The 22,202-nt window shown below is 44.8% G+C and overlaps 1 protein-coding gene across 1 annotated transcript in view; it reads right to left on the minus strand.

The window, feature by feature from the left end:
• Positions 1 to 22,202, minus strand: part of DNAH3 (dynein axonemal heavy chain 3) — a 220,079-nt gene that overhangs the window by 134,548 nt on the left and 63,329 nt on the right. Inside the window, exons 19-23 of the mRNA XM_030925062.1 lie at positions 19,481 to 19,692; positions 14,142 to 14,233; positions 7,972 to 8,086; positions 2,898 to 3,014; positions 1,610 to 1,789 (exon numbers count right to left, since the gene is read on the minus strand). Of these exons, the coding sequence (XP_030780922.1) occupies positions 1,610 to 1,789; positions 2,898 to 3,014; positions 7,972 to 8,086; positions 14,142 to 14,233; positions 19,481 to 19,692 (716 nt within the window). The remainder of the gene's footprint in view (positions 1 to 1,609; positions 1,790 to 2,897; positions 3,015 to 7,971; positions 8,087 to 14,141; positions 14,234 to 19,480; positions 19,693 to 22,202) is intronic.

A 22,202-nucleotide genomic window follows, 5' to 3' on the forward strand; every position in this document is an offset into this window, starting at 1 on the left:
CTAAATTCCCATTTATCTCACCCTCACAAACAAAGCAGGGAAGATAAATTCCCTTGGGGCAAAATATTTTTAAGTGCACCCCAGTTTGATCACACTTGACTTAAAAAAGGAAAATGATTTGACCTCATAAAAGATGCCTCTAGGTGCCTTGCACACCCAGTGAACTTACCATTGTTCAAGGCTTGATCCCAATGTTCCTGCTTTAGAGGCCTTCCTTGACACCCTAAGACAACCAAATCACTCTTTTGTATTCTAATAACTATTTGTATATTACTGTTTTTTGGGGTGTGGGGGACAGAGTCTCGCTCTGTTGCCCAGGCTAGAGTGCAGTGGTGCAATCTGGGCTCACTGCAACCTCCGCCTCCCAGGCTCAAGGGATCTTCCTGCCTCAGCCTTGGAATAGCCAGGATTACAGGTGCATGCCACCATACCCAGCTAATTTTTTATATTTTTAGTAGAGACAGGGTTTCACCATGGTACCAAGACTGGTCTCCAGCTCCTGAGCTCAAGTGATCCACCTGCCTTGGCCTCCCAGAGTACTGGAATTACAGGCATGAGCCACTGCACTCAGCCAAGGCAGCAAATTCTATGAAGACAGAAATCATATTCTTGCCACCTTCAAGTATTTTCTGATTTCTAGTATAACACCTGGGTCATTGTAGGTACTGAATAAACATTTGTTAAATAACTGAGTAACCAAATGTGGATAACTGTTGGAATTCTAAAAGGATTCTCAATCTATAAAAGTGTTATTGCATTATCCTGCAACAAACAAAACCTCGTAAGAAATGACAGTTAAATAATACAAACTGCCTATAGTTACTGCTTGGGAAGTGGGATTTCAAAAGGCTTCTACTTTCTATGTTATGTATTTGTATTTGCTTTTTTATTTTTATTTTTATTTTTTTTGAGACAGAATCTCGCTCTCCCAGCCTGGAGTGTAGTGGCACGATCCCAGCTCACTGCAACTGCCGCCTCCTGAATTCAAGCGATCCTCCCACCTCAGCCCGCCGGGTAGCTGGGATTTCAGGCATGCACCACCATGCCTGGCTTATATATACATATATACACACACACACACACACACATATACACACACACACAAACACGTATATATACACACATATATACACACGTATATACAGGTATATACACATACGTATGTACATACATATATACGTATATACACATACATATATACACGTATACATATATACACACATATACATATATACATGTATATATACACATATATATACACACACATATATACATATACACACACACACACACACACACATATATATATTTTGTATTTTTAGTAGAGATGAGGTGTTTCACCATGTTGGCCAGGCTGCTCTGGCACTCTTGACCTCAAGTGATCCACCTGCCTTGGCCTCCCAAAGTGATGGGATTACAGGCATGAGCCACTGCACCGGTCATATGTTTGCATTTTTAATAATAACTTTTGAAATTAGAAGAAGATACAAAAAGATTGATTTTCCAAAACTCCAGTTCATTTATAAGTTTCAAGGAGGGTGACTAGAATGCATAATGAGGAAACATTTGTATTTCTGCCGGTAAGAGTTATTAGGGTATAAAAACTTACCGCTTGAGACATAAGTGATTTCCAGTAACTATCAACAATGCCAAATTTCCTCCCCTCTTCTGGCATCTGGGCTATGATGTCCTCTGAACTGAAGATTGGTTCCAGGTACAGCCAGGTGGCTTGGCATTTCAACCAGGCATCCAAATTGTCTTGTATGCGAATTAGCTTTTCTTCCCATTTCTGTGAATTTAGCATTTCATATCTGAATCATAAACCTGCCACTCTGCATCACAGGCCCATGGACCAAGCAAATGGATGGAGTCATACATTTATTCATTCAGTCAGTCACTTGTTTAACAAATAATTATTGACGTCCCCCTGTTCTCTGGTCACTGCTCCAGGTGATGTGAACATAGCAATGAATGAAACACATGAGAACTCTGCCCACTGTGGAGCTCACGTTCTAGCGGAATAATTATAATAGTTATATACATAATCTGTAACAAGCAATGGTCTGAGTGCTTTAAGTATATGGAACCAATTTAATCCCACAGCCTTACCAGGTAGATGTAATTACAAACTGCATTTTCCAGATGTAGAAACTGAAACACAATAGTTTAGTAATGTACCCAAGGTCACATCACTAATAAGGAGCAGAGCCAGAATTCAAACCCAGGTCATCTGGCTTCAGAGTTTGTGTCATTAGCCCATGTCACTGCTACAAACAATGAGCACAGGAGGCCAAACCCCTACCTTCAGGTAGCTTACATTCTAGAGTACCACAGCCCATAATATGCTTCCCAAATGCATGTGTATTTGGTGCATTCAAACCTCATCTTCTCTTTTGGCAGACAGTTGCAAAGGCTCAGCATGCCATATGCTTACTTGGATGGTTATTGCTTTCAGTCTTTTGTCATTAATTAATCAATGTATTTATTTTTGAGACGGAATTTCACTCTTGTCGCCCAGGCTGGAGTGCAATGGTGCGATCTCGGCTCATTGCAACCTCCGCCTCCTGGGTTCAAGTGATTCTCCTGTCTCAGCCTCCCAAGAAGCTAGGATTACAGGCGCCTGCCACCACGCCTGGCTAATTTTTGTATTTTTAGTAGAGACGGAGTTTCACCATGTTGGCCAGGTTGGTCTCGAACTCCTGACCACAGGTGATCTGCCCACCTCAGCCTCCCAAAGTACTGGGGTTACAGGTGTGAGCCACTGTGTCATTTATTTATTTTTTCCAGTTAGGACAAAGTGACTTTCTTTGTTAACTGAACTTGAAAACCTTTCCCCTCCTCTGAGAAACGCAGGGCTAATGAAACACCTCAAAGCATTCAACTTCATTTCCTCTTACCCGGCATTCTGCTTCTATTGGTTTGACGAATGGGGAGCCACACATGGTCTGGGTCTTTATCACGTGATCATCGAGTAGCATTTGAATGTCATCAATTGCACACAAGATGCTTGTATCCTGTAAACAAAGACACCTCACCCTGTCAAAATTGTGAAACCTCCCCATTTTTCTTTTCCTTTTTAAAAAATATATTTATTAGAGACAGGGTCTCTTCGCCCAGGCCTGAGTGCAATGGCTCAATCCTAGCTCACTGCAGCCTCAAACTCCTGGGCTTAAGTGATCCTCCTGCCTCAGCCTCCCAAGTAGCCTCCCAAGACAGAGTTTCACTCCTATTGCCTGGGCTGGAGGGCAGCAGCAGAATCTCAGCTCAGTGCAACGCCCACCTCCTGGGTTCAAGTGATTCTCCTGTCTCAGCCTCCCGAATAGCTGGGATTATAGGCAAATGCCACCACACCCAGTTAATTTTATGTTTTTAGTAGAAACAGGGTTTCACTATGTTGGCCAGGCTGGTCTCAAACTCCTGACCTCAGGTGATCTACCCGCCTCGGCCTCCCAAAGTGCTGGAATTACAGGCATGAGCCACTGTGCCCAGCCTGGATTTTTTTTTAAGAGATGGGGGTCTCACTATGTTGCCCAGGCTGGTCTCGAACTCCTGGCCTCAAGTGATCCTCTTGCCTCAGCCTCCCAAAGTGTTGGGATTACAGGCTTGAGCCACTGCATCCAGCCACCTCCCCATTTTTCATGCTGATCCCTTAGGACCTCACAGCTCAGAACTCCACTCTCATGGGGTAGGAATCTATGTCTTGCAGGGGATAGGACTTCTACTTTCTTCCTTGAAAATGTTATTCAAGATATTTAGGCTGGACAAGGTGGCTCATGCCCGTAATCTCAGCACTTTGGGAGGCTGAGGTAGGAGGATCGCTTGAGCCCAGGAATTCAAGACCAGCCTGGGCAACACAGCAAGACCCCATCTCTAAAACAATTTTTTAAAAGACATTTATTATCCACCTCCTTTGCAGAAGTCAAATACAGTCTAATCCAAGACTCACAGATAGAATTTGCTGGGGAGGAAGATTTCTGCCCCTTTCCCTGTGTTCCTGCTTCTCCACTTGCTTTCCTGGCTCTCCTTTCCCTCAGGTAGGAAGATCAGCTGCTAATCTGACTAGTTAGGCCTAGACTTGCGGTTTCCATCCCGTGAATTGAAGTGCCCTGGGGCACCGCAGCCAACTCAGAGTAAATGATTGTGGTTATTTAAAAATAAAATACAACCATTATTTTTTTCTTTTAATGTAGATGTATTTTTTTCTTTTTCTTTTTTTTTTTTTTTGAGACGGAGTCTCGCTCTGTCGCCCAGGCTGGAGTGCAGTGGCCAGATCTCAGCTCACTGCAAGCTCCGCCTCCCAGGTTCACGCTATTCTCCTGCCTCAGCCTCCCGAGTAGCTGGGACTATAGGCGCCCACCACCTCGCCCGGCTAGTTTTTTTTGTATTTTTTTAGTAGAGACGGGGTTTCACCATGTTAGCCAGGATGGTCTTGATCTCCTGACCTCGTGATCCGCCCGTCTCGGCCTCCCAAAGTGCTGGGATTACAGGCTTGAGCCACCGCGCCCGGCCTAGATGTATTTTTTTCAAACAGTGGCTAAGTTGTTAGAGCATAAATCCTTATTAAATTGTTTGGACCTAATTACTGCATAAACAAAGCTATTAGGTATTTCTTTTGGCCTAAGGGCACTGTGAAAAAAGTACTTAGACACAAAGGCATTGTGAACCAAGAAAGTCTGGGGACCTCTGTTTCATTTATTTATTTATTTATTTATTTATTTATTTATTTATTTATTTATTTATTTTTGAGATAGTCTTGCTCTGTCGCCTAGGCTGGAGTGCAGTGGCATGACCTCAGCCCACTGCAACCTCCGCCTCCCGGATTCAATTGATTCTCCTGCCTCAGCTTCCCGAGTAGCTGGGATTTCAGGCAAGCACCACCACGCTGGGCTAATTTTTGTACTTTTAGCAGAGATGGGGTTTCACCACCTCGGCAAAGTTAGTCTCGAACTCCTGACCTCAAGTGATCTGCCTGCCTCAGCCTCCCAAAATGCTGGGATTACAAGCATGACAGGCATGAGCCACCATACCTGGCTTGTTTTATACATTTATTGGGTCTTTTTTTAAGACAGGGTCTCTGTCACCCAGGCTGGAGTGTAATGTTGCAATATAGCTTACTGCAGCCTCAAATTCCTGGGCTCAAGCAATCTCCCTGCCTCAGCTTCTCAGATAGCTTCCCAAGTAGCTGGCACACATCACCATACTCAGCTAATTTTTTGTTGTTGTTGTTGTAGAGATGGGGTGTTGCTATGTTACCCAGGCTGTTCTCGAGCTCCTGGGCTCAAGTGATCCTCTCACTTGTACCTCCCAAAGTGCTGGGATTGTAGGTGTAAGCCACCAAGCCTGACCAAGTGGTCCTGTTTTACTAGTAGGTAAGGTCTAAGGTGTGCCTTAAAGGCCAGGCCCTGTGGGTGGCACTGTTCTCCTGGGCCACTGTGGCAAGCAAGCTGACAAGGGTCTGACCCCTGGGGCAGGTTTGGTCTTTCTCCCTCTGTTCTCACTTCTTTCAAGTCTAATCTAGGAGGCTAAATTGGGCCTGGCATGTATTCTCTTATCTATGTTTTACCAGTAGCTCAGCACTGGGAGGTGTGTTGGGCTATTAATAAAGTGGTTTCTTGATCCCCATTTAGCTACTGATCCTTGTCTATAGTTACTTTAGGCAAAAACTCTGCAGATTGGCCGGGTGTAAGTGAGCTGTTCCCCAGGTTCCCAGCTTACTCTCCTCTTGTCACCCCAACAGCTTCTACAGCAGTGTCTAATCCAAGCTGATCACGTAGCCACGCTTCTGAGACCCATGGTGGCTGGGTCACCCTTGCTGGGAGCGGCTCAGTAATGAGGCCCTGTGCCCTCAGCTCTCTTCCCTCTCATCAGCTCATGTATAGTTCTGTTGGGGCTCAGAACACGATACCCCGAAGCACTGCACCTTAATTTGCTGAGTATTTTGCACTGAAGGACATTGGGAAGGCCTTGGAAGCAAGATCTTTCTGTCCATCTTTTTCTTCCTTTCTCCTGCTCCTTTATCTTTCCCCTAAGGCAGTCCACAGAAACTAAACTCCTCTTTCCCGAAGCAAGCCATAAAACCCAGAAATATTACTCTGACCAAGACAGCAGGCCATAAGGAAATTCTCTGAGCAACCTTGTCCCACAGTGGGTCACAAGACCCTTATTCCTGAGGAGTCTTGCCCTATGCCTGGGAGGAAGGACTGCTACACAGAAAGACCAAGAAGAATCTGAACAGGCAGGTCTCGCTAGGCTTCCACCCAGTCTAGACCATGATACCACACTCTTTTGTTCAATTTCATTTCCATACAGCTGTCCATTCTTCATCAAACCTAAGCCCAAAAATACAGTTTTCCTTGGGTCTTCAGTTTTGAGGGTTCCAATGTCATGTAAAACTTTGAATAAATAAAATTTTAATGCTTTTCTCTTGTTAATCTGTCTTTATATTTATAGGAGTATTGGCCGTGAATGACCTTCATGCTAGGTGAAGAAAGGGATCACATCTTTTTATCCCTACAGCTCTTCCTTGAGTGAAATCAAGGCACTCCAACCATTTAAGCTGAATAGGGAACGAAGTCACAAGTAGATAACATGCAGCCTGGGGGAGGAGGGAGGCTTGGGAGCTTTTGGTTCTCAATCCACATTGCACATGAGAAAAACCAGGGGTGCCTTAAAAATACAGATGCCCAGGCATTCTGGGAGGGGAGGAGCCAGGAAGAATTCACTGGGAGATGTTAAAGCATCCCAGATGATTCTACAATGCAGGTTTGGAAGTGCTGCTTTAAGAATCAATGGTTGGGCCTGATGTGGTGACTCATGCCTGTAATCCCAGCACTTTGGGAGGCTAAGGAGAGCAGATCACTTGAGGTCAGGAGTTCAAGACCAGCCCGGCCAACATGGTGAAACCCCATCTCTACTGAAAATACAAAAATTAGCTGGGCGTGGTGGCAGGTACCTATAATCCCAGCTACTCAGGAGGCTGAGGTATGAGAATCGCTTGAGCCCAGGAGGCAGAAGTTGCAGCAAGCTGAGATCACACAGTTGCACTCCAGCTTGGGTGACAGAGTGAGATTCTAAAAGAAAGAAAGAAAGAAAGAGAAAGAGAGAGAGAGAGAGAGAGAAAGAGAGAAAGAGAGAAAGAGAGAAAGAGAGAAAGAAAGAGAGAAAGAGAGAAAGAGAGAAAGAGAGAAAGAGAGAAAGAAAGAAAGAAAGAAAGAAAGAAAGAAAGAAAGAAAGAAAGAAAGAAAGAAAGAAAGAAAGAACCAATGGTCTGCAGGATGTGTGTATCAACCTGTTGCCTCCATGATTTACAGCTCCCCCAGAGCTGCAGCTCTCATCCCTACCTCACACTCTATCCCAAAAGCAAGCCAGCCCCTAAAGACAGCTGAGCAAACACTTCAGGTGTGTGCACCTTCGCATGCACTGTACAAACTCCTGTGTTTTCTACAAGTGCAAGTGAAAAGAAAGAAACCTACACCCTTACTATTCAAAATTGATCAATATTATCTGGGAGCTTGTTAGAGCTGCAGAATCTTAGGTCCCATCCCGGACCTGCTGAATCAGAACCGGCATTTCAACAAGATCTCCGGTGATTCCTGCAAGCATTGACATCTGAGAAACACTAGTCATTGTCTGCCGCTGTGCTTCTGAGGGGACTGGGAAGCTTTGGAATCGTGTACAAGCCTGCACCTTCACTGCGAGGTGCTGATTTAGGAGCCTTGCTTGGTTCCTTTGCACTGAGAAAACTTCTTGCTCTGAATCAAAAGGCCTTTCTGATTTGAAGAATGCATCTCTTCGGTGGTGTTGAGAGGAAAGATGAGCAACACAGAAAGGCAGACAGGAGGAAACAATCAAGACATGAGCGATTATTCCTCTGTGAGTTCTGTCGCCGTTCTAAATAAATCGTTTCTGTAATCTACTACATAATAAATGGGGCTGCTTTCAACGGGGGGCTGCAGTTGGAGTGAGACTCACAGTGTCCCTGTATTTCACGAAGCTGAATGTCACGTTAACCCAATCTAACTTCATTTTATCCAAGTTTTTCTCCAGAGAGTATTCCTTGCTGGCGGCTGCACCAATGGGCTCCAATCTAAAGACAAAACACAGCAACAGCAACATCAACAGGAGGCAGAGAAGACATATCAAAGGAGAAACTTCAGGCCAGGAGTGGTGGCTCATGCCTATAGTCCCAGCACTTTGGGAGGCCAAGGAGGGAAGATTACTTGAGGTCATGAGTTCGAGACCAGTCTGGGCAACATAACAAAACCCCATCTCCACTAAAAACACAAAAATTAGCCAGGTGTGGTATGTGCCTGTAGTCCCAGCTACTCAGGAGGCTGAGGTGGGAGGATCGCATGAGCCTGGGAGGTAGAGGTTGCAGTGAGCCGAGATCGTGATTGCACCACTGCACTCCACTCTGGAAAACAGAGTAAAACTCTGTCTCCAAAAAAAAAAAAAAAAAAAAAAAAAAAAAAAAAAAAAAAAGGAGGAATTTCAGCTCAGTCTTAGGAGAATCTCCAAAAGCCCTTAATTTGACCAAAAGGTTTACTATCCTGCTCTAAGATCTGCCAGCTACCGCCAGTGTTTTCTCACCCTTGAGAAAGGGTTTCTCACCCTTGGCACCATTGACTTTTTTGGGTCATGTTATAGGTTAAATATTGTCTCCCTGAAAATTCATATATTGAAATTCTAACCCCTAATATCTCGGAATGTAACTCTATTTGGAGAAAGGATCTTTAAAGAGGTAATTAAATTAAAATAAGTCATGAGGGTGGGCCCTAATCCATTATAATTCATGGCCTTAAGAGATTAGGACCCAGACACACAGAGGGAAGACCATGACAATTCATAGGGGAAGACAGCCATCTGTAAGCCAAGGAGAGAGGCCTCAGAAGGAACCAACCCTGTCTACAACTTGGCCTTGGACTTTAAGCCTCCAGAATTATAAGACAATAAATTTCTGTTGTGTAAGCCACTCAGTCTGTGGTATGTTGTAAGAGCAGCCTGTTCAACAAAAATTACGGCAGGTCATTATTCTGAACTGAGCTCCTGAACTAGACCCCAGCAGACCAGACGAAACCAAAATGGAGTCACTCACACTAAATGGCATGTAATCAAACTGAATCTTTAAGGAAGGAGATAGATCCCAGAACAGGACAGTTTTTCCTGAAAACAGGAGATTCCAGTCTACCTGAGTCAGAGAATAAGGAAGTTCCCTCTGCTTGAACCTTTATAAAAAAAAACCTGATGTTAATTAATCTTTTTTTTTCATATTGTTCTGTTTCCTTATAAAACTTACCATTGTGCTACTGCCCAGTGGGAACCCTCGTTCTGTTTTGGAAAACGGAGACTGCCCTGATTCATGAATCTTGATTAAAAGCCAATTAGACTATAACTAAATTTATTGCTTTGTCTTTTGAAGAGCCCTGGCAAACTAACATAGGCTGAATAACTGTCATGGGGAGCTGTACCATACCTTCTAGGGTGTTTAGCAGCGTCCCTGGTCTCTACCCACTAGACGCCAGCAGCAGACTCCCCAGCCCTGTCCCCATCTTTTGCCAGTTGTGACAACCAAAAATGTCTCCAGATATTTCCAAGCGTCCCCTAGGGGTGGGAAATGGCCCCCAGTTGAGAACCACTATTGTAAGGTCACTAAAATAAGACCTCTTCTTTCCATCTTTGTTTATGCCTAATTTGCCCATATTCTGATTTCTTTTTTTTTCCCCAGACGGAGTCTCATTGTAATGCCCAGGCTGGTGTGCAGTGGCGCGATCTTGGCTCACTGCAACCTCTGCCTCCCGGATTCAAGCGATTCTCCTGCCTCAGCCTCTCGAGCAGCTGGGATTACAGGTGCACCCCACCATACCTGGCTAATTTTTGTATTTTTAGTAGAGACAGGGTTTCCCCATATTGGCTAGGCTGGTCTTGAACCCCTGACTGCAAGTGATCCACCCGCCTCGGCCTCCCAAAGTGCTGGAATTACAGGCATGAGCCACCGTGCCCGGCCAGTATTCTGATTTCTTATTCAGATTTTGAACCTCTGTTAATTTATGTGATGGGTCTTGCTCCACTTCCCATCCCTTCCCCTTTCGAAAACACCTACTGTTTTCCTGATACTGGATCCACCTGTCCATGGCCTCTCTGTTCTACAGAAAGGGGCATAGAGGGAGAGAGAGAAGGGGCAAACAAATTCCTTTCTTCTTGTGTCCACATGGAGATCTGGGTCCTAAAACCCAGGTGTGGCAAAGAATTGGAAAGCCAAGTTCTTGGAAGTGGAAAAAGGGACCGTTCTCTCTGCCTCAGCCCTGTCTTTCATTGTATCCTTCAGTGTAGAAGAGACCATCTGATATTTACTCATAGGTCAGGAAACCAACACTCAGAGGAAGCAAGTGACGTCTCCAAAATCACGTAGCCAGGGGGTCCTGGAACTGGGTATTGACACCAATTCCTCCTAATTGGACTCTACCCTGATGTTTCTTCTTCCACCCTTACAATGTGCCTTCTCCCTTCTCTTTCTTAGAAAGAGCAATAAAACTAGGCCAAGTGCGGTGGCTCACTCCTGTAATCCCAGCACTATGGGAGGCCAAGGCGGGTGAGTCACCTGAGGTCAGGAGTTTGAGACCAGCCTGACCAACATGGTGAAACCCCGTCTCTACTAAAAATACAAAATTAGCCTGGTGTGGTGGCACATGCCTGTAATCCCAGCTACTCAGGAGGCTGAGGCAGGAAAATCGCTTGAACCTGGGAGGCGAAGGTTGCATTGAGCCAAGATCATGCCATTGCACTCCAGCCTGGGCAACAAGAGTAAAATTCCATCTAAAAAAAAAAAAAAAAAAAAAAGAGTAACAGAACTAACAGAACTGTTCACATGTGTTCAATCAAATAGGACCAATTAAATAGAGCTGAGAACCCTCATTTAGCCTCGAGAAGGCAGGAAGATTAGGAGCAGAAAATTATAAACAAGGACTGATCAGGACCTCAGCAGTGTGGTCATTGCCTTAAATATGGCCTGTGAGAGGCGACCAAAATGAGTGTGCATATTGGAAATAATTAATAAAGGCAGGTGCCAGCCCAGATGAGTATGAGACAAGCAGTCACAAGGCCCAGCCTCCAGTGCTCACTGGCTGTGCGGTTGTGGCCAAGTCTCTCAACAGGCCTCAGGTCCCCATATGCCCGTATCACAGGCTTTTGGGTTCAATTAAATAAGAACAAATGCTGACACCAGGCCTCATGAATTACCCTAGGTTATGACTTAGAATGCAAATGATTGCACAGATGAGGGATTAATCAGTTTGGGAATTCATGAAATATATCAAGAGTTGACCTCACCCAAAATGTGCTGGAGAAGCTCATTAACTGTGAGCTGTGATGAAGCTACATTAACTGTGGTATGGGTGGAATACATGCAATATCACACCTCCCTAAACGGTGGTGGCTGAGTCTCCAGACATGGAATCAGTTCAGGTGACATGCCTTTTCTCCTAAGCCTAACTCTAATCACCTACCTGCTTCCCATGTTACAAATGGAACGACAGAAATAAACAAAGCCAAGGTGCTTCCACTTCTGAATTGGTGACAGTTGAACATGCGTGCATGGAAAGTATAAGAAGAGCTGTATGTTTTTTTGCTCACTCACTGTCTGCGGAAAGGAGTTTACTTTTTTGGTGGTGAAGGGTCATGGTAAGGCCTGCCTGGTAATGGAAGCCTGCTGATGTTCAAATCTTGATTCTTTCCTAAGTGAACTGTTCGTTCTTTCAGTTACTAGCTGTGATCAACAGCTAATAATCTGAAGTCTATTTCCTAATCTGTAAAATGAGAATAATATTAGGACGGTAGGACCTAGGACATTAGGTTTTTGTGATGGATAAATGTGTTAAGGTTGGGCGTGGTGGCTCACGCCTGTAATCCCAGCACTTTGGGAGGCCAAGACGGATGGATCACCTGAGGTCAGGAGTTCAAGACCAGCCTGGCCAACATAATGAAACCCCATTTCTACAAAAATGCAAAAATTAGCCAGGCATGATGGCAGGTGCCTGTAATCCCAGCCACTCAGGAGGGTGAGGCAGAAGAATTGCCTGAACCCAGGAGGCAGAGGTTGCAGTGAGCCGAGATTGCATCATTGCACTCTAGCCTGGGAGACAGAGTGACACTCCATCTCAAAAGATAAATAAATAAATAAAAAGGGTTAAGGTATATAAAATGCTGAGTGCAGCATAAGCGTTGAATAGCTAGTGTCTCTTGTAAAAAATTTTATTGGGAGAAACTGAGGCCCTTTGGCCAAAATACCTAAGAGTTTTTATCCTAAGCCTGATAAAAACGCATGCTTCTTTAGGCCTGATCCTTAATAAGGAACATAGTGGTGGTATTGGAGAGGCATCAAAGTATTCAGGTGGCAGAGAGATTCAAGAGCTGGGAAGTGCTTTAAATTAGACCTGCTCTGGTGCAGTGTGAGTGGGGAATTCTCAGCCTTTTATGTATCAGAATCACCTGGAGCAGTGTTGTCCATCAGAAATATAAAGTGAGCCACATATATAATTTTAAAGTTTCTCGCCTGTAGTCACAGCACTTTGGGAGGCTGAGGTGGGCAGATCACCTGAGGTCAGGAGTTCAAGACCAGCCTGGCCAACATGGTGAAACCCTGTCTCCACCAAAAATACAAAAATTAGCCGGGCGTGGTGGTGGGAGCCTGTAATCCCAGCTACTTGGGAGGCTGAGGCAGGAGAATCGCTTGAACCTGGGAGGCGGAGGTTGCAGTGAGCTAAGATCGCGCCATTGCACTCTGGCCTGGGTGACAGAGTGAGACTCCATCTCCAAAATAAAATAAAATAAAATAAAATAAAACAAAATAAAATAAAATGAAGTTTCTAGAAGCCACATTTAAAAAATATTAAAAGACATAGGTGAAATTAGTTCCAATAATGTATTTGACTCAATATATCCAAAATATTATCATTTCAATATTAATTGATATTAAAAATTGTTAGGTATTTTGCATTCCTTTTTCTTGTAGTATGTCTTTGAAATCAAGCCTGTATTTTATACTTACAGCACATCTAATTCAGACTAGCTGCACTGTAGGGGCTCAGTGGCCACACATGGCCAGTGGATGCTGCTTTGGACAGTGTTGACCTGGAGGATTTGTTAAAATGCAGATTGCAGGGCCCATCCACAGAATTTGATTATGTGGGTTGGGTGGGGCCTGAAAATGTGCCTTCTAGCTAGTTCCTAGCTGATGCTGATGCAGCGGGTCTGGGTGCCACACCTGCCTCACAGGGTCTCCAGTCCAGGCAATGCAACATCTCCCCACCCATCACACTGAAGGAAGTGTGGAAAAGCAAGTAGTGTCCTGAGAAGCTCTGTTCTAGAAATAGCATTCAAATAGCAAAATTCTCACACACACAAACTCCAGGGGAATTCAGAGAAGGGAAGAAAGCAAGAGAAGAGACTTTTTTTTTTTTTTTTTAAGATGGAGTCTCACTCTGTCGCCCAGGCTGGAGTGCAATGGCACTATCTTGGCTCACTGCAACCTCTGCCTCCCGGGTTCAAGCTATCCTCTGGCCTTAGCTTCCTGAGTAGCTGGGACTACAGGTGTGTGCCACTGTGCCTGGCTAACTTTTGTATTTTTAGTAGAAACGGGTTTTCACCATGTTGGCCAGGCTGGTCTTGAACTCCTGACCTCAAGTGATCTGCCTGCCTTGGCCCCCCAGAGTGCTGAAATTACAGGCATGAGCCACTATGCCCAGGCGAGAACAGACTTTTTCTTGGACCAGGTTTCATACAGTCTTAAAGCTCAGAGAGCGTTGTTGCTTCGTTTGTTTAAAGAAGAGGAAACTGAGGTACAGAAGGGTTGAATGGTTTTGCCCCCAATCACTGAAAGCTGGGCTTGAAGCTCAGGTTCAAAAAAATTTTTAAAAAAAATTCCCTTTGAAATAAAATCCATGACTCAATTTTCTAGTCATGACCCATCAGCAGTTCTGCAGCTAAAAACAGAAGCTTCGTTGGAGGTGATTAAGTAGCCTTAAGCCACCCTACGCCACAAGGAAAAAAATAAAATAAACACCCCTACATGGGGCCAATCGGATCACTGTGGGAACTTACAGATCCTTTGACCAAAACCATTCCTGAAGGAGGGGATAAGCCCTTACTTTTCAATGAATTTGCCGAATCCAAATTCGAGCATATTTGAGAGGCAGGTCGTTTCGGTGGGCTTTATCTCATAGCCGACAATCTCACTGATCTGCAAAGAAAAGAGGAAAGCAAGTGTTTATTGTTCAAGGCAGTGCTGTCCGTAGAACCTTCTGTGATGATGGAGATGTTTTTTTTCTGCACTGCTCAGCATAATAGCCACAAGCAGCAGGTGGCTGTTGAGCACCAGAGATGTGGCTAGTGTGACCGAGGAACTTATTTTTTAATTAAATTAAAAAATATTTTTGAGACAGAGTCTCACCCTGTCTCCCAAGCTGGAGTGCAATAGTGCCATCATAGCTCACTGCTGCTTTGACTTCCCAGGCCTAATCAATCCTCCCATCTCAGCCTCCCCAGTAGCTGGGGCCACAGGCACACATCGCCATGCCTGGCTAATTTTTAAATGTATTGTAGAGATAGGGTCTTGCTGTGTTGCTCAGAGTGGTCTCAAACTCCTGGCCTCAAGCGATCCTCCCACCTCAGCCTCCCAAAGTAGTCGTATTATAGGAGTGAGCCACCACACCCAGCTGATTGGAATTAGACAGGGTCTTGCTCTGTTGCGCAGGCTGAAATGCAGTGGTGTGATCATGACTCACTGCAGCCTTGATCTCCCAGGCTCAAGTGGTCCTCCTGCCTCGACCTCCTGAGCAGCTGGGACCACCAGCATACAGCACCATGCCTGGCTAATTTTTTTCTTTTTTAAAATTTTTTTGTAGAGATGGGGTCTCGCTATGTTTTCCAGGCTGGTCTTGAACTCCTGGCCTCAAGCGATCCTCCCACCTTGATCTCCCAAAATGCTGGGATTACAGGTGTGAGCTATCATGCCCAGACCCTTTTACCTTTTAAAATGTGGCTACTAGAAACTTTAAAATTATTGGCTGGGTGCGGTGGCTCACTCCTGTAATCCCAGCACTTTGGGAGGCTGAGAGGCAGGCGGATCACATGAGATCAGGAATTCAAGACCAGCCTGTCAAACATTGTGAAACTCTGTCTCTTCTAAAAATACAAAAATTAGCCGGGCATGGTGGCGGGTGCCTGCAATCCCAGCTACTTGGGAGGCTGAGGCAAAAGAACAGCTTGAACCTGGGAGGCAGAGACAGGAATCAGCCAAGATCGCATCACTGCACTCCAGCCTGGGCAACAGAGTGAGACTCCATCTCAAAAAAAAAAAAAAAAAAAACCACAAATGGCTCACGTTATATTTCTACTACTAACAGAGGGCCAGTTTTGGGACCTATCAGTGCAGTTTCTCCCTAAGATCAAATGTTACCTTGTTCCATCTTGCTTTTTTTTTTTTAACAGTTAAATTTTTATTATTTTTAAAATTTTTCTTTTTCCACACTTTTTTATTTTTTTGAGACAGAGTCTTGCTCTGTTACCCAGGTTGGAGTGCAATGGCACAATCTCGGCTCACTGCAACCTCCGTCTCCTGGGTCCAGTGATTTTCCTGCCTCAGCCTCCCAAGTAGCGGGGATTACAGGCGCGCACCACCACACCCAGCTAATTTTTGAATTTTTAGTAGAAATGGGGTTTCACTATGTTGGCCAGACTGGTCTCAAACTCCTGACCTCAGGTGATCCGTCTGCCTCAGCCTCCCAAACTGTTGGGATTACAGGCCTGAGCCACCGTGCCTGGCCAGACCAGGAGACTTTTTTAGACACACAAAGCACAAAAGCAAGGAACCCAGAAGTAGTTACCATTGAAATAACGATCTTGGAAGACCAACAGTGTTATAGGCACATGATGAAAAAATAACCAAAATAACACTAATTGCAAACAGGACATCAGAAATGTACCTTAGTGTGGTGATCCAAAAAGCGTTTTAGATTTGTGGCTTCCATTTTGCTTTAAATCGCAGTAGCGACCCCTTTGCTGTTATCTATAAAGTCTGTGCCCCAAACATAAGGCTCTAACTTTTTCTGCCTATATTCTGTAAATGACCAGAACCCCCAGCCTGGCTTCAGAAGATCCAGCTTCTGGACTTGAGTGCTACAGGTAGTTCATCCTTCAGATCCCCCTGCCAGAGCCGGCATCCATGGCAGTGGATCTCCTGTTAGGCATCAGGGCAGAGAATGACATCCCCAGGCATGGGGCTCTCCCCGGGGTGGCCTGTGGTGTGACCTACATACACTGCAGGGAGGAATGGGCTCTGCATAGGGGCAGCCCGGAGAGTATCTGGGGGCCTTTGTCCTTTCTGAACTTGCCTCTTAACTGCTCAGCCCACTGGGCTTCCATTTAGGTGCTCACTCCTTGGGAGCCACTGTCCTGGGGCCGAGCTTCCTGGCCCCCTCTCACTGTGGTTTACTGCCCCCTACTGCCTGCTCCCTTCCTCTGACCAGACCTTTTTTGCCTTCTTGACTTTTCCAGGCTGAGTCAAACAGCATAGAAAAATTCCAATTCCCTTCCCCACCACCAACTAGCCATCTGAAAACTCATCTCTCCAAGTCTCAGTTTTCCTATCCGTGAAATGGAGATGATAATAATCTCCACTTCAAAGGCCGGTTTTAAGGATGAAATGTGAGAATCCAAATAAAGTATGCAACACCGAACCCAGCACCATAGCTAGTACTCAGTACATTTTCAATATTATCATTATTATTATTTTATTATCATTATAAGAAACATTTTCCCAATCATTTAAGTGGCCCATAAATGAGAATTATGTATGTCTAGGAATGGTTAGAATGTCCTTCCTTCCTTCCTTCCTCCTTCTCTCCCTCCCTCCCTCCCTCTCTCTCTCTCTCTCTCTCTCTCTCTCTTTCTTAGACAGGGTCTTGCTCTGTCACCCAGGCTGGACTGCAGTGGCGCAATCACAGCTCACTGCAGACTCAACCTCCTAGGCTCAAGTGATCCTCCCACCTTAGCCTCCTTAATAGCTGGGACTACAGGCATGCTGCCACCATGCCTGGCTAATTTTTTTGTATTTCTTGATGGGGTTTTTGCAGTGTTGCCCGGGCTGGTTCTCAGACTCCTGGGCTCAAGCAACCCACTTGCCTTGGCCTCTCAAAGTCCTGGGATTACAGGTGTGAGCCACCGCACCTGGCTGGAATTTTTTAAATTTAAATTTAATTTTAAATTAATTAAATTTTTAAATAGACGGGGTCACACTACGTTGCCCAGGTTGGCCTCAAGCTCCTGGCCTCAAGTGATCCTCCTGCCTCGGCCTCCTAAAGTGCTGAGATTGGTGGCGTGATAAGCTACCACGCTTGGCCTGGTTGGGATTTTTTGAGTGTCCACGTATGAGAATAGCATCATAGAGGAAGCACCAGGCAGAGCAGATGGCTTTCCCAGCCCTGCGGCATGTTCTCCAAATGCCATCACCAAAGACACTCTTGATAGTGCCATCTCATAGAGAAACCTGGCACTACCAGAGGCTACCTGCCCCACCTAAGCTCCCTAACTCCCCCATACCCCCCGGTGCTGGTCAAAGTCCTAGTTAGGCTGGGTCCATAGGGAGAGACACCCCATGATCACCAACTGACAGCAACTACCCCTCTGCAGATCCCTCTGCTGGGGCGTTTTGAAACCAGAAGTCATGATCAGGCACCATGGCTCACGCCTGCAATCCCAGCACTTTAGGAGGCTAAGGCAGGAGTATCACTTGAGGCCAGGAGTTCGAGACCAGCCTGGGCAACATAGTGAGACCCTCCCCCCATCTCTATTTTAAAAATGAATTAATTAAAATTACAATTAAAAAATATCCCAGCCAGGCACGGTGGCTCATCCCTATAATCCCAGCACTTTGGGAGGTTGAGGCGGGAGGATCACCTGAGGTCAGGAGTTCAAGACCAGCCTGGCCAACATGGTGAAATCCCATCTCTAGTAAAAATACAGAAATTAGCAGGGCGTGGTGGCATGTGCCTAGTCCCAACTACTCAGGAGACTGAGGCAGGAGAATTGCTTGAATGCAGTGAGCTGATATCACGTCACTGCACTCCAGCCTGGGGGACACAGTGAGATTCCATCTCAAAAAAAAAAAAAAGAAAGAAAAAGAAAAAACAGAAGTCTACTCAGACAGCCTGTCCCTTGTCTGTATAGCACTCCACCCTTTGCTTAGGTCTCAAGTCTCAACACTTTTTGGGAAACTGAAAGTAGCTCCTCCCTACAAAAAACCCTGACTCTCTCATGTATTAAGAGAGTCTTCCTCTGTCTTCCTAGGGAGAGCAAAGTGCTCCTTGTCACTGTGTTGTCACTGGGTCCTTTGAGAGAGAATTTCCTCAGTCTTATATGTGGCTTTTTTTTCCCCCTGTTTCCCAGGCTGGAGTGCAGTGACACGATCACAGCTCAATGCAGTCTTGACATCACTGGCCCAAGCAATCCTCCCACCTCAGCTTCCCAAGTAGCTGGGACCACAAATGTACACCAACACGCTTAGCTAATTAATCAATTAATCAGGGAGAGATGGGGGTCTCACTATGTTGCCCAGGCTGGGCTCAAACTATCCTCCTGCCTCAGCTTCTCAAAGTGTTGGGATTGTGGTCTTGAGCCACCGTGCCTGGTCTTGAATGTGGTTCTGAGAGGGGGAATTATAGGCCAAGTCAGAGAAGAACCTGCCCAAAGAAAGCCATTTTCACTTCCAATTCCATACAGAGTGACTCTCTGGTAGAGGATGTTTCAAGGCCATTGCTAGCCCTTGGATGTGACGATTATTTTAGAAACACAGTGAGTTTTCTTTTTTCTGCTTAGTGTTCACACCACGCTTATCACCCTCACACTTGGTTCCTTATAAAAATCCCAGCTATTTTTAAGGAGAAATTTATTATTCTAATTTGTAGCCCCAAAGGGCTAAGAGAAGAGTGCAAAATTATTTCTGAACCTGTTTGACAATGAAATGCCACACCAAAGTCATCCTAAGTGGGAATCATCTGGTATTATTAGCAACCCCCAGGGAGGGACGTGACTTTCTTTTTTGTGCATCCTAGGTCAAGGAGCAAATCAAGATCCTCTCACTATATTGAACATCCTTGTTGCACCTTGGAGGCTCTTGGCCTCCAAAAGCCCATCTGCTTAGGAAGCAGGAAGCAGGTAGGAGACCTTTTGTGACCATTGGCTAGAACAACACTCAGTGAACCACAAGCGTTGAGGGTTCCAAGGAAAGGGCCAACCTGTTCAGGGGGCAGGGAGTTCATTCTCTTCCTTCAGAAGGTTTGCCATTCTCATTTGCTATCCCTTTGCCCTTAAGTAGATTATCCTTTCAGAAAGGAGAAGCTTGACCTAGTAATATTTCCTGCCTTCCCAAGGACAGCCAGGGCCAGGCCTGGGTTGGGCTGCTTGGGGGCGGGCAGTGATTGATAGAAACCTGCTGCCAGTGCCGGTCTTTCATTCCTGGGTTGCAGGAAATACTGAGGATGGGAATGTACTGCTTGAACTTATCGATCTTGATCTTCAAATTCTCTGCTAAGCGCCTGGGTGCAGGCACATCAGATAAGGTCTTGATCAGTTTATACGTTGTCCTCCACATATTCCCTATCTCCTCCGCAATTTGCTCAGCATTCAGTAAGAAGAGGGGTCCTGAAATAGAAGAGGGAAGGGTCAGACCATCATGTGGATGTTAGTCATGCATACCTTTAATTCCCTGAACTTAGAGCTGTGCCTCCTGTCGTTTAGAGACTGGAACACATATAGGCTTTGAGGATCTGAAACCTGCACTTAGCCAGTGGAACCTTAGGTACGATATAGGACTTTTCTAAACCTCAACAGTAACTCCTGTGACACAGGGGTAATAATGGATATCCTGGAGGGTGATTGTGGAAATTCAGTGAGATAATGTATAGTGGCTAACATAATGCCTGGCATATAATGGATGTACAATTAGCATATCAATAGTTTTTTGTTTTGTTTTGTTTTCGGCCAGTTGCAGTGGCTTACACTTGTAATCCCAGCATTTGGGGAGGCCAAGGTGGGAGGACTGCTTGAGCCTAGGAGTTTGAGACCAGCCTGGGCAACATAGTGAGACCCTGTCTCTACAAAAAATAAGAAGAAAAATAAAAAAGAAAAAAAAATTGTTATTATTGCTTTTAGAAGCTGTTATAACAGTAATAAAAAGTGCTTCACAAAAGCCGTGAAATATTAAACATTGGGGAAAGGTGAATGGAGATAGGAGAGGTCTCCGTTTTGTTCCGGCAATTTTTATGTAAGTTTGAAATTATTTTAAAAACAGGGCAGGGCACAGTAGCTCACGTCTATAACCCCAGTACTTTGGGAGGCTGAGGCAGGCAGATTGCTTGAGGTCAGGAGTTCAAGACCAGCCTGGGCAACATGGTTAAACCTCATTTCTACTGAAAATGCAAAAAATTAGCCAGGCGTGGTGGCACGCTCTGTAGTCCCACCTATTTGGAAGGCTGGGGTGGAAGGATCACTTGAGCCCGGGAGGTAGAGGTTGCAGTGAGCCAGGATAGTGCCACTGCCCTCCAGCCTCAACAACAGAGTGAGACTCTATCAAAAAATATATATATTTTAAAAACAAAGAGTAACACCTCATTGTTTAAACTTGCTCCAAAACACTAATTTCCTTCCCCTTCCTTTATTTTGCTAAGAACCTTTAGCATTTGGGTTTCATATCTGGCCAAGACCTTTCCATGCTACTGCCCCTGCTTGGATATTTCAAATTGGTATTAACTCTTGCTATGTGATGTTGCTAACTTACTCAGAAACACTTTTCTTTCAGGAGTGCTGAAACTAAATATAACTTCGTTAATTTCACATGCTTCATCAACCCAACATTTTTGTTAAGTAATCAAAAATTTAAATTAAAAAAAAAAGTATCTTTCATGCACCAGGAAACATTGTAGGTGCTGGGCTAGAACAGAAAGGCACCTACGCGACTAGTGAGTAGCCTCTACTTGGGAGGGTTTGGCTGAATTATCACAGTGACTTTCCCAGTAGGATGAATAAATTAGGTAAGGCTAACACTTCATTGTTCCCACTCTATAGTTGTAAGAGTGAAGCACAAACAGAGTGACTTGCCTGGGTTATTTGCAATCACTCAGGCAAAGAGGAGTAGTAGAATTTCTGTTAGAAGAAATTTCCCTCTGGTTATGATTATCTAGAGACAGCCTGAACTGACAAATCTGTATCTACAACAAGAGAGAAGAATATAAAATAATCCAGGGATTTTAGACAGTGCTGTTTGAAGAGCAGTTATGGATCCCTTTATCCACATGCCTTGGTAGCTTCTCACCTCATAGCTTATGGCAAGGCTATATTCTGAAATTCTAACTCTGATCTTAAAGGATGAGACAGCAGGTGGAAATTTTTGTAGCCCTGTGGATACAGTCAACTCAGTCGAAATTCAAATATGGAGGTTGCAGGAAATATTAATAACTTCTAGGGTCCTATCCAGTCCGGACATTCCAGAGTTCTAGGAAACATTGCTGAAGTCATTCTTCAAGGTTAATGATCTTCAGCCCCATGAATGTAAACAGATAACTTTTAGGCAAAGAAGCAATGTGAGGCCATGCAACTAACCATGTCTGCCTATTCTAACTCCCACTAAATGATCAAAGGCAGATAATAAAGGGAAAACATGTGTCTCTACTGGAAACTAAAGAAGGTGCCATCCAAATGTGAGCTACAGGGAGAGATTTCTGTAGGATACTCACAGTAGTTTTCCAAGTTTAGCAGGCATCAGAACTGCCAGGAGGGCTTGTTAAAACACAGATTTCTGGGCCCCAGTCCCAGAGTTTCTGAGTCAGGTCTGGAGCGAGGCCTCAAGATTTTGCATTTTTAACACATTCTCAGTTAATGAGAATGCTGCTTTGTCCTGGAACCATACTTTGAAAGCCACTGCAGGGGAAAAGTGGAAGCAACACTCACTAGGAATCCCATTGCAGAACTTGCTGCTTATCCATGGAGAGGGATATGTCTAGCAAAGTAACAGCCCTGCCAAAGCTGACTTTTAACAAAGGCAACTTGATCCCTTGATAAAATATTCCATTCAATAACAGCAGAGTACACATTCTTTTTTACTGCAAATAGAACACTTACCAAGGTGAATCTTATTCTGAGTCATAAAACAAACC

Source organism: Rhinopithecus roxellana, chromosome 20 (assembly GCF_007565055.1).
Source record: "Rhinopithecus roxellana isolate Shanxi Qingling chromosome 20, ASM756505v1, whole genome shotgun sequence".
In the NCBI taxonomy this organism is placed as follows: Eukaryota; Metazoa; Chordata; class Mammalia; order Primates; family Cercopithecidae; genus Rhinopithecus; species Rhinopithecus roxellana.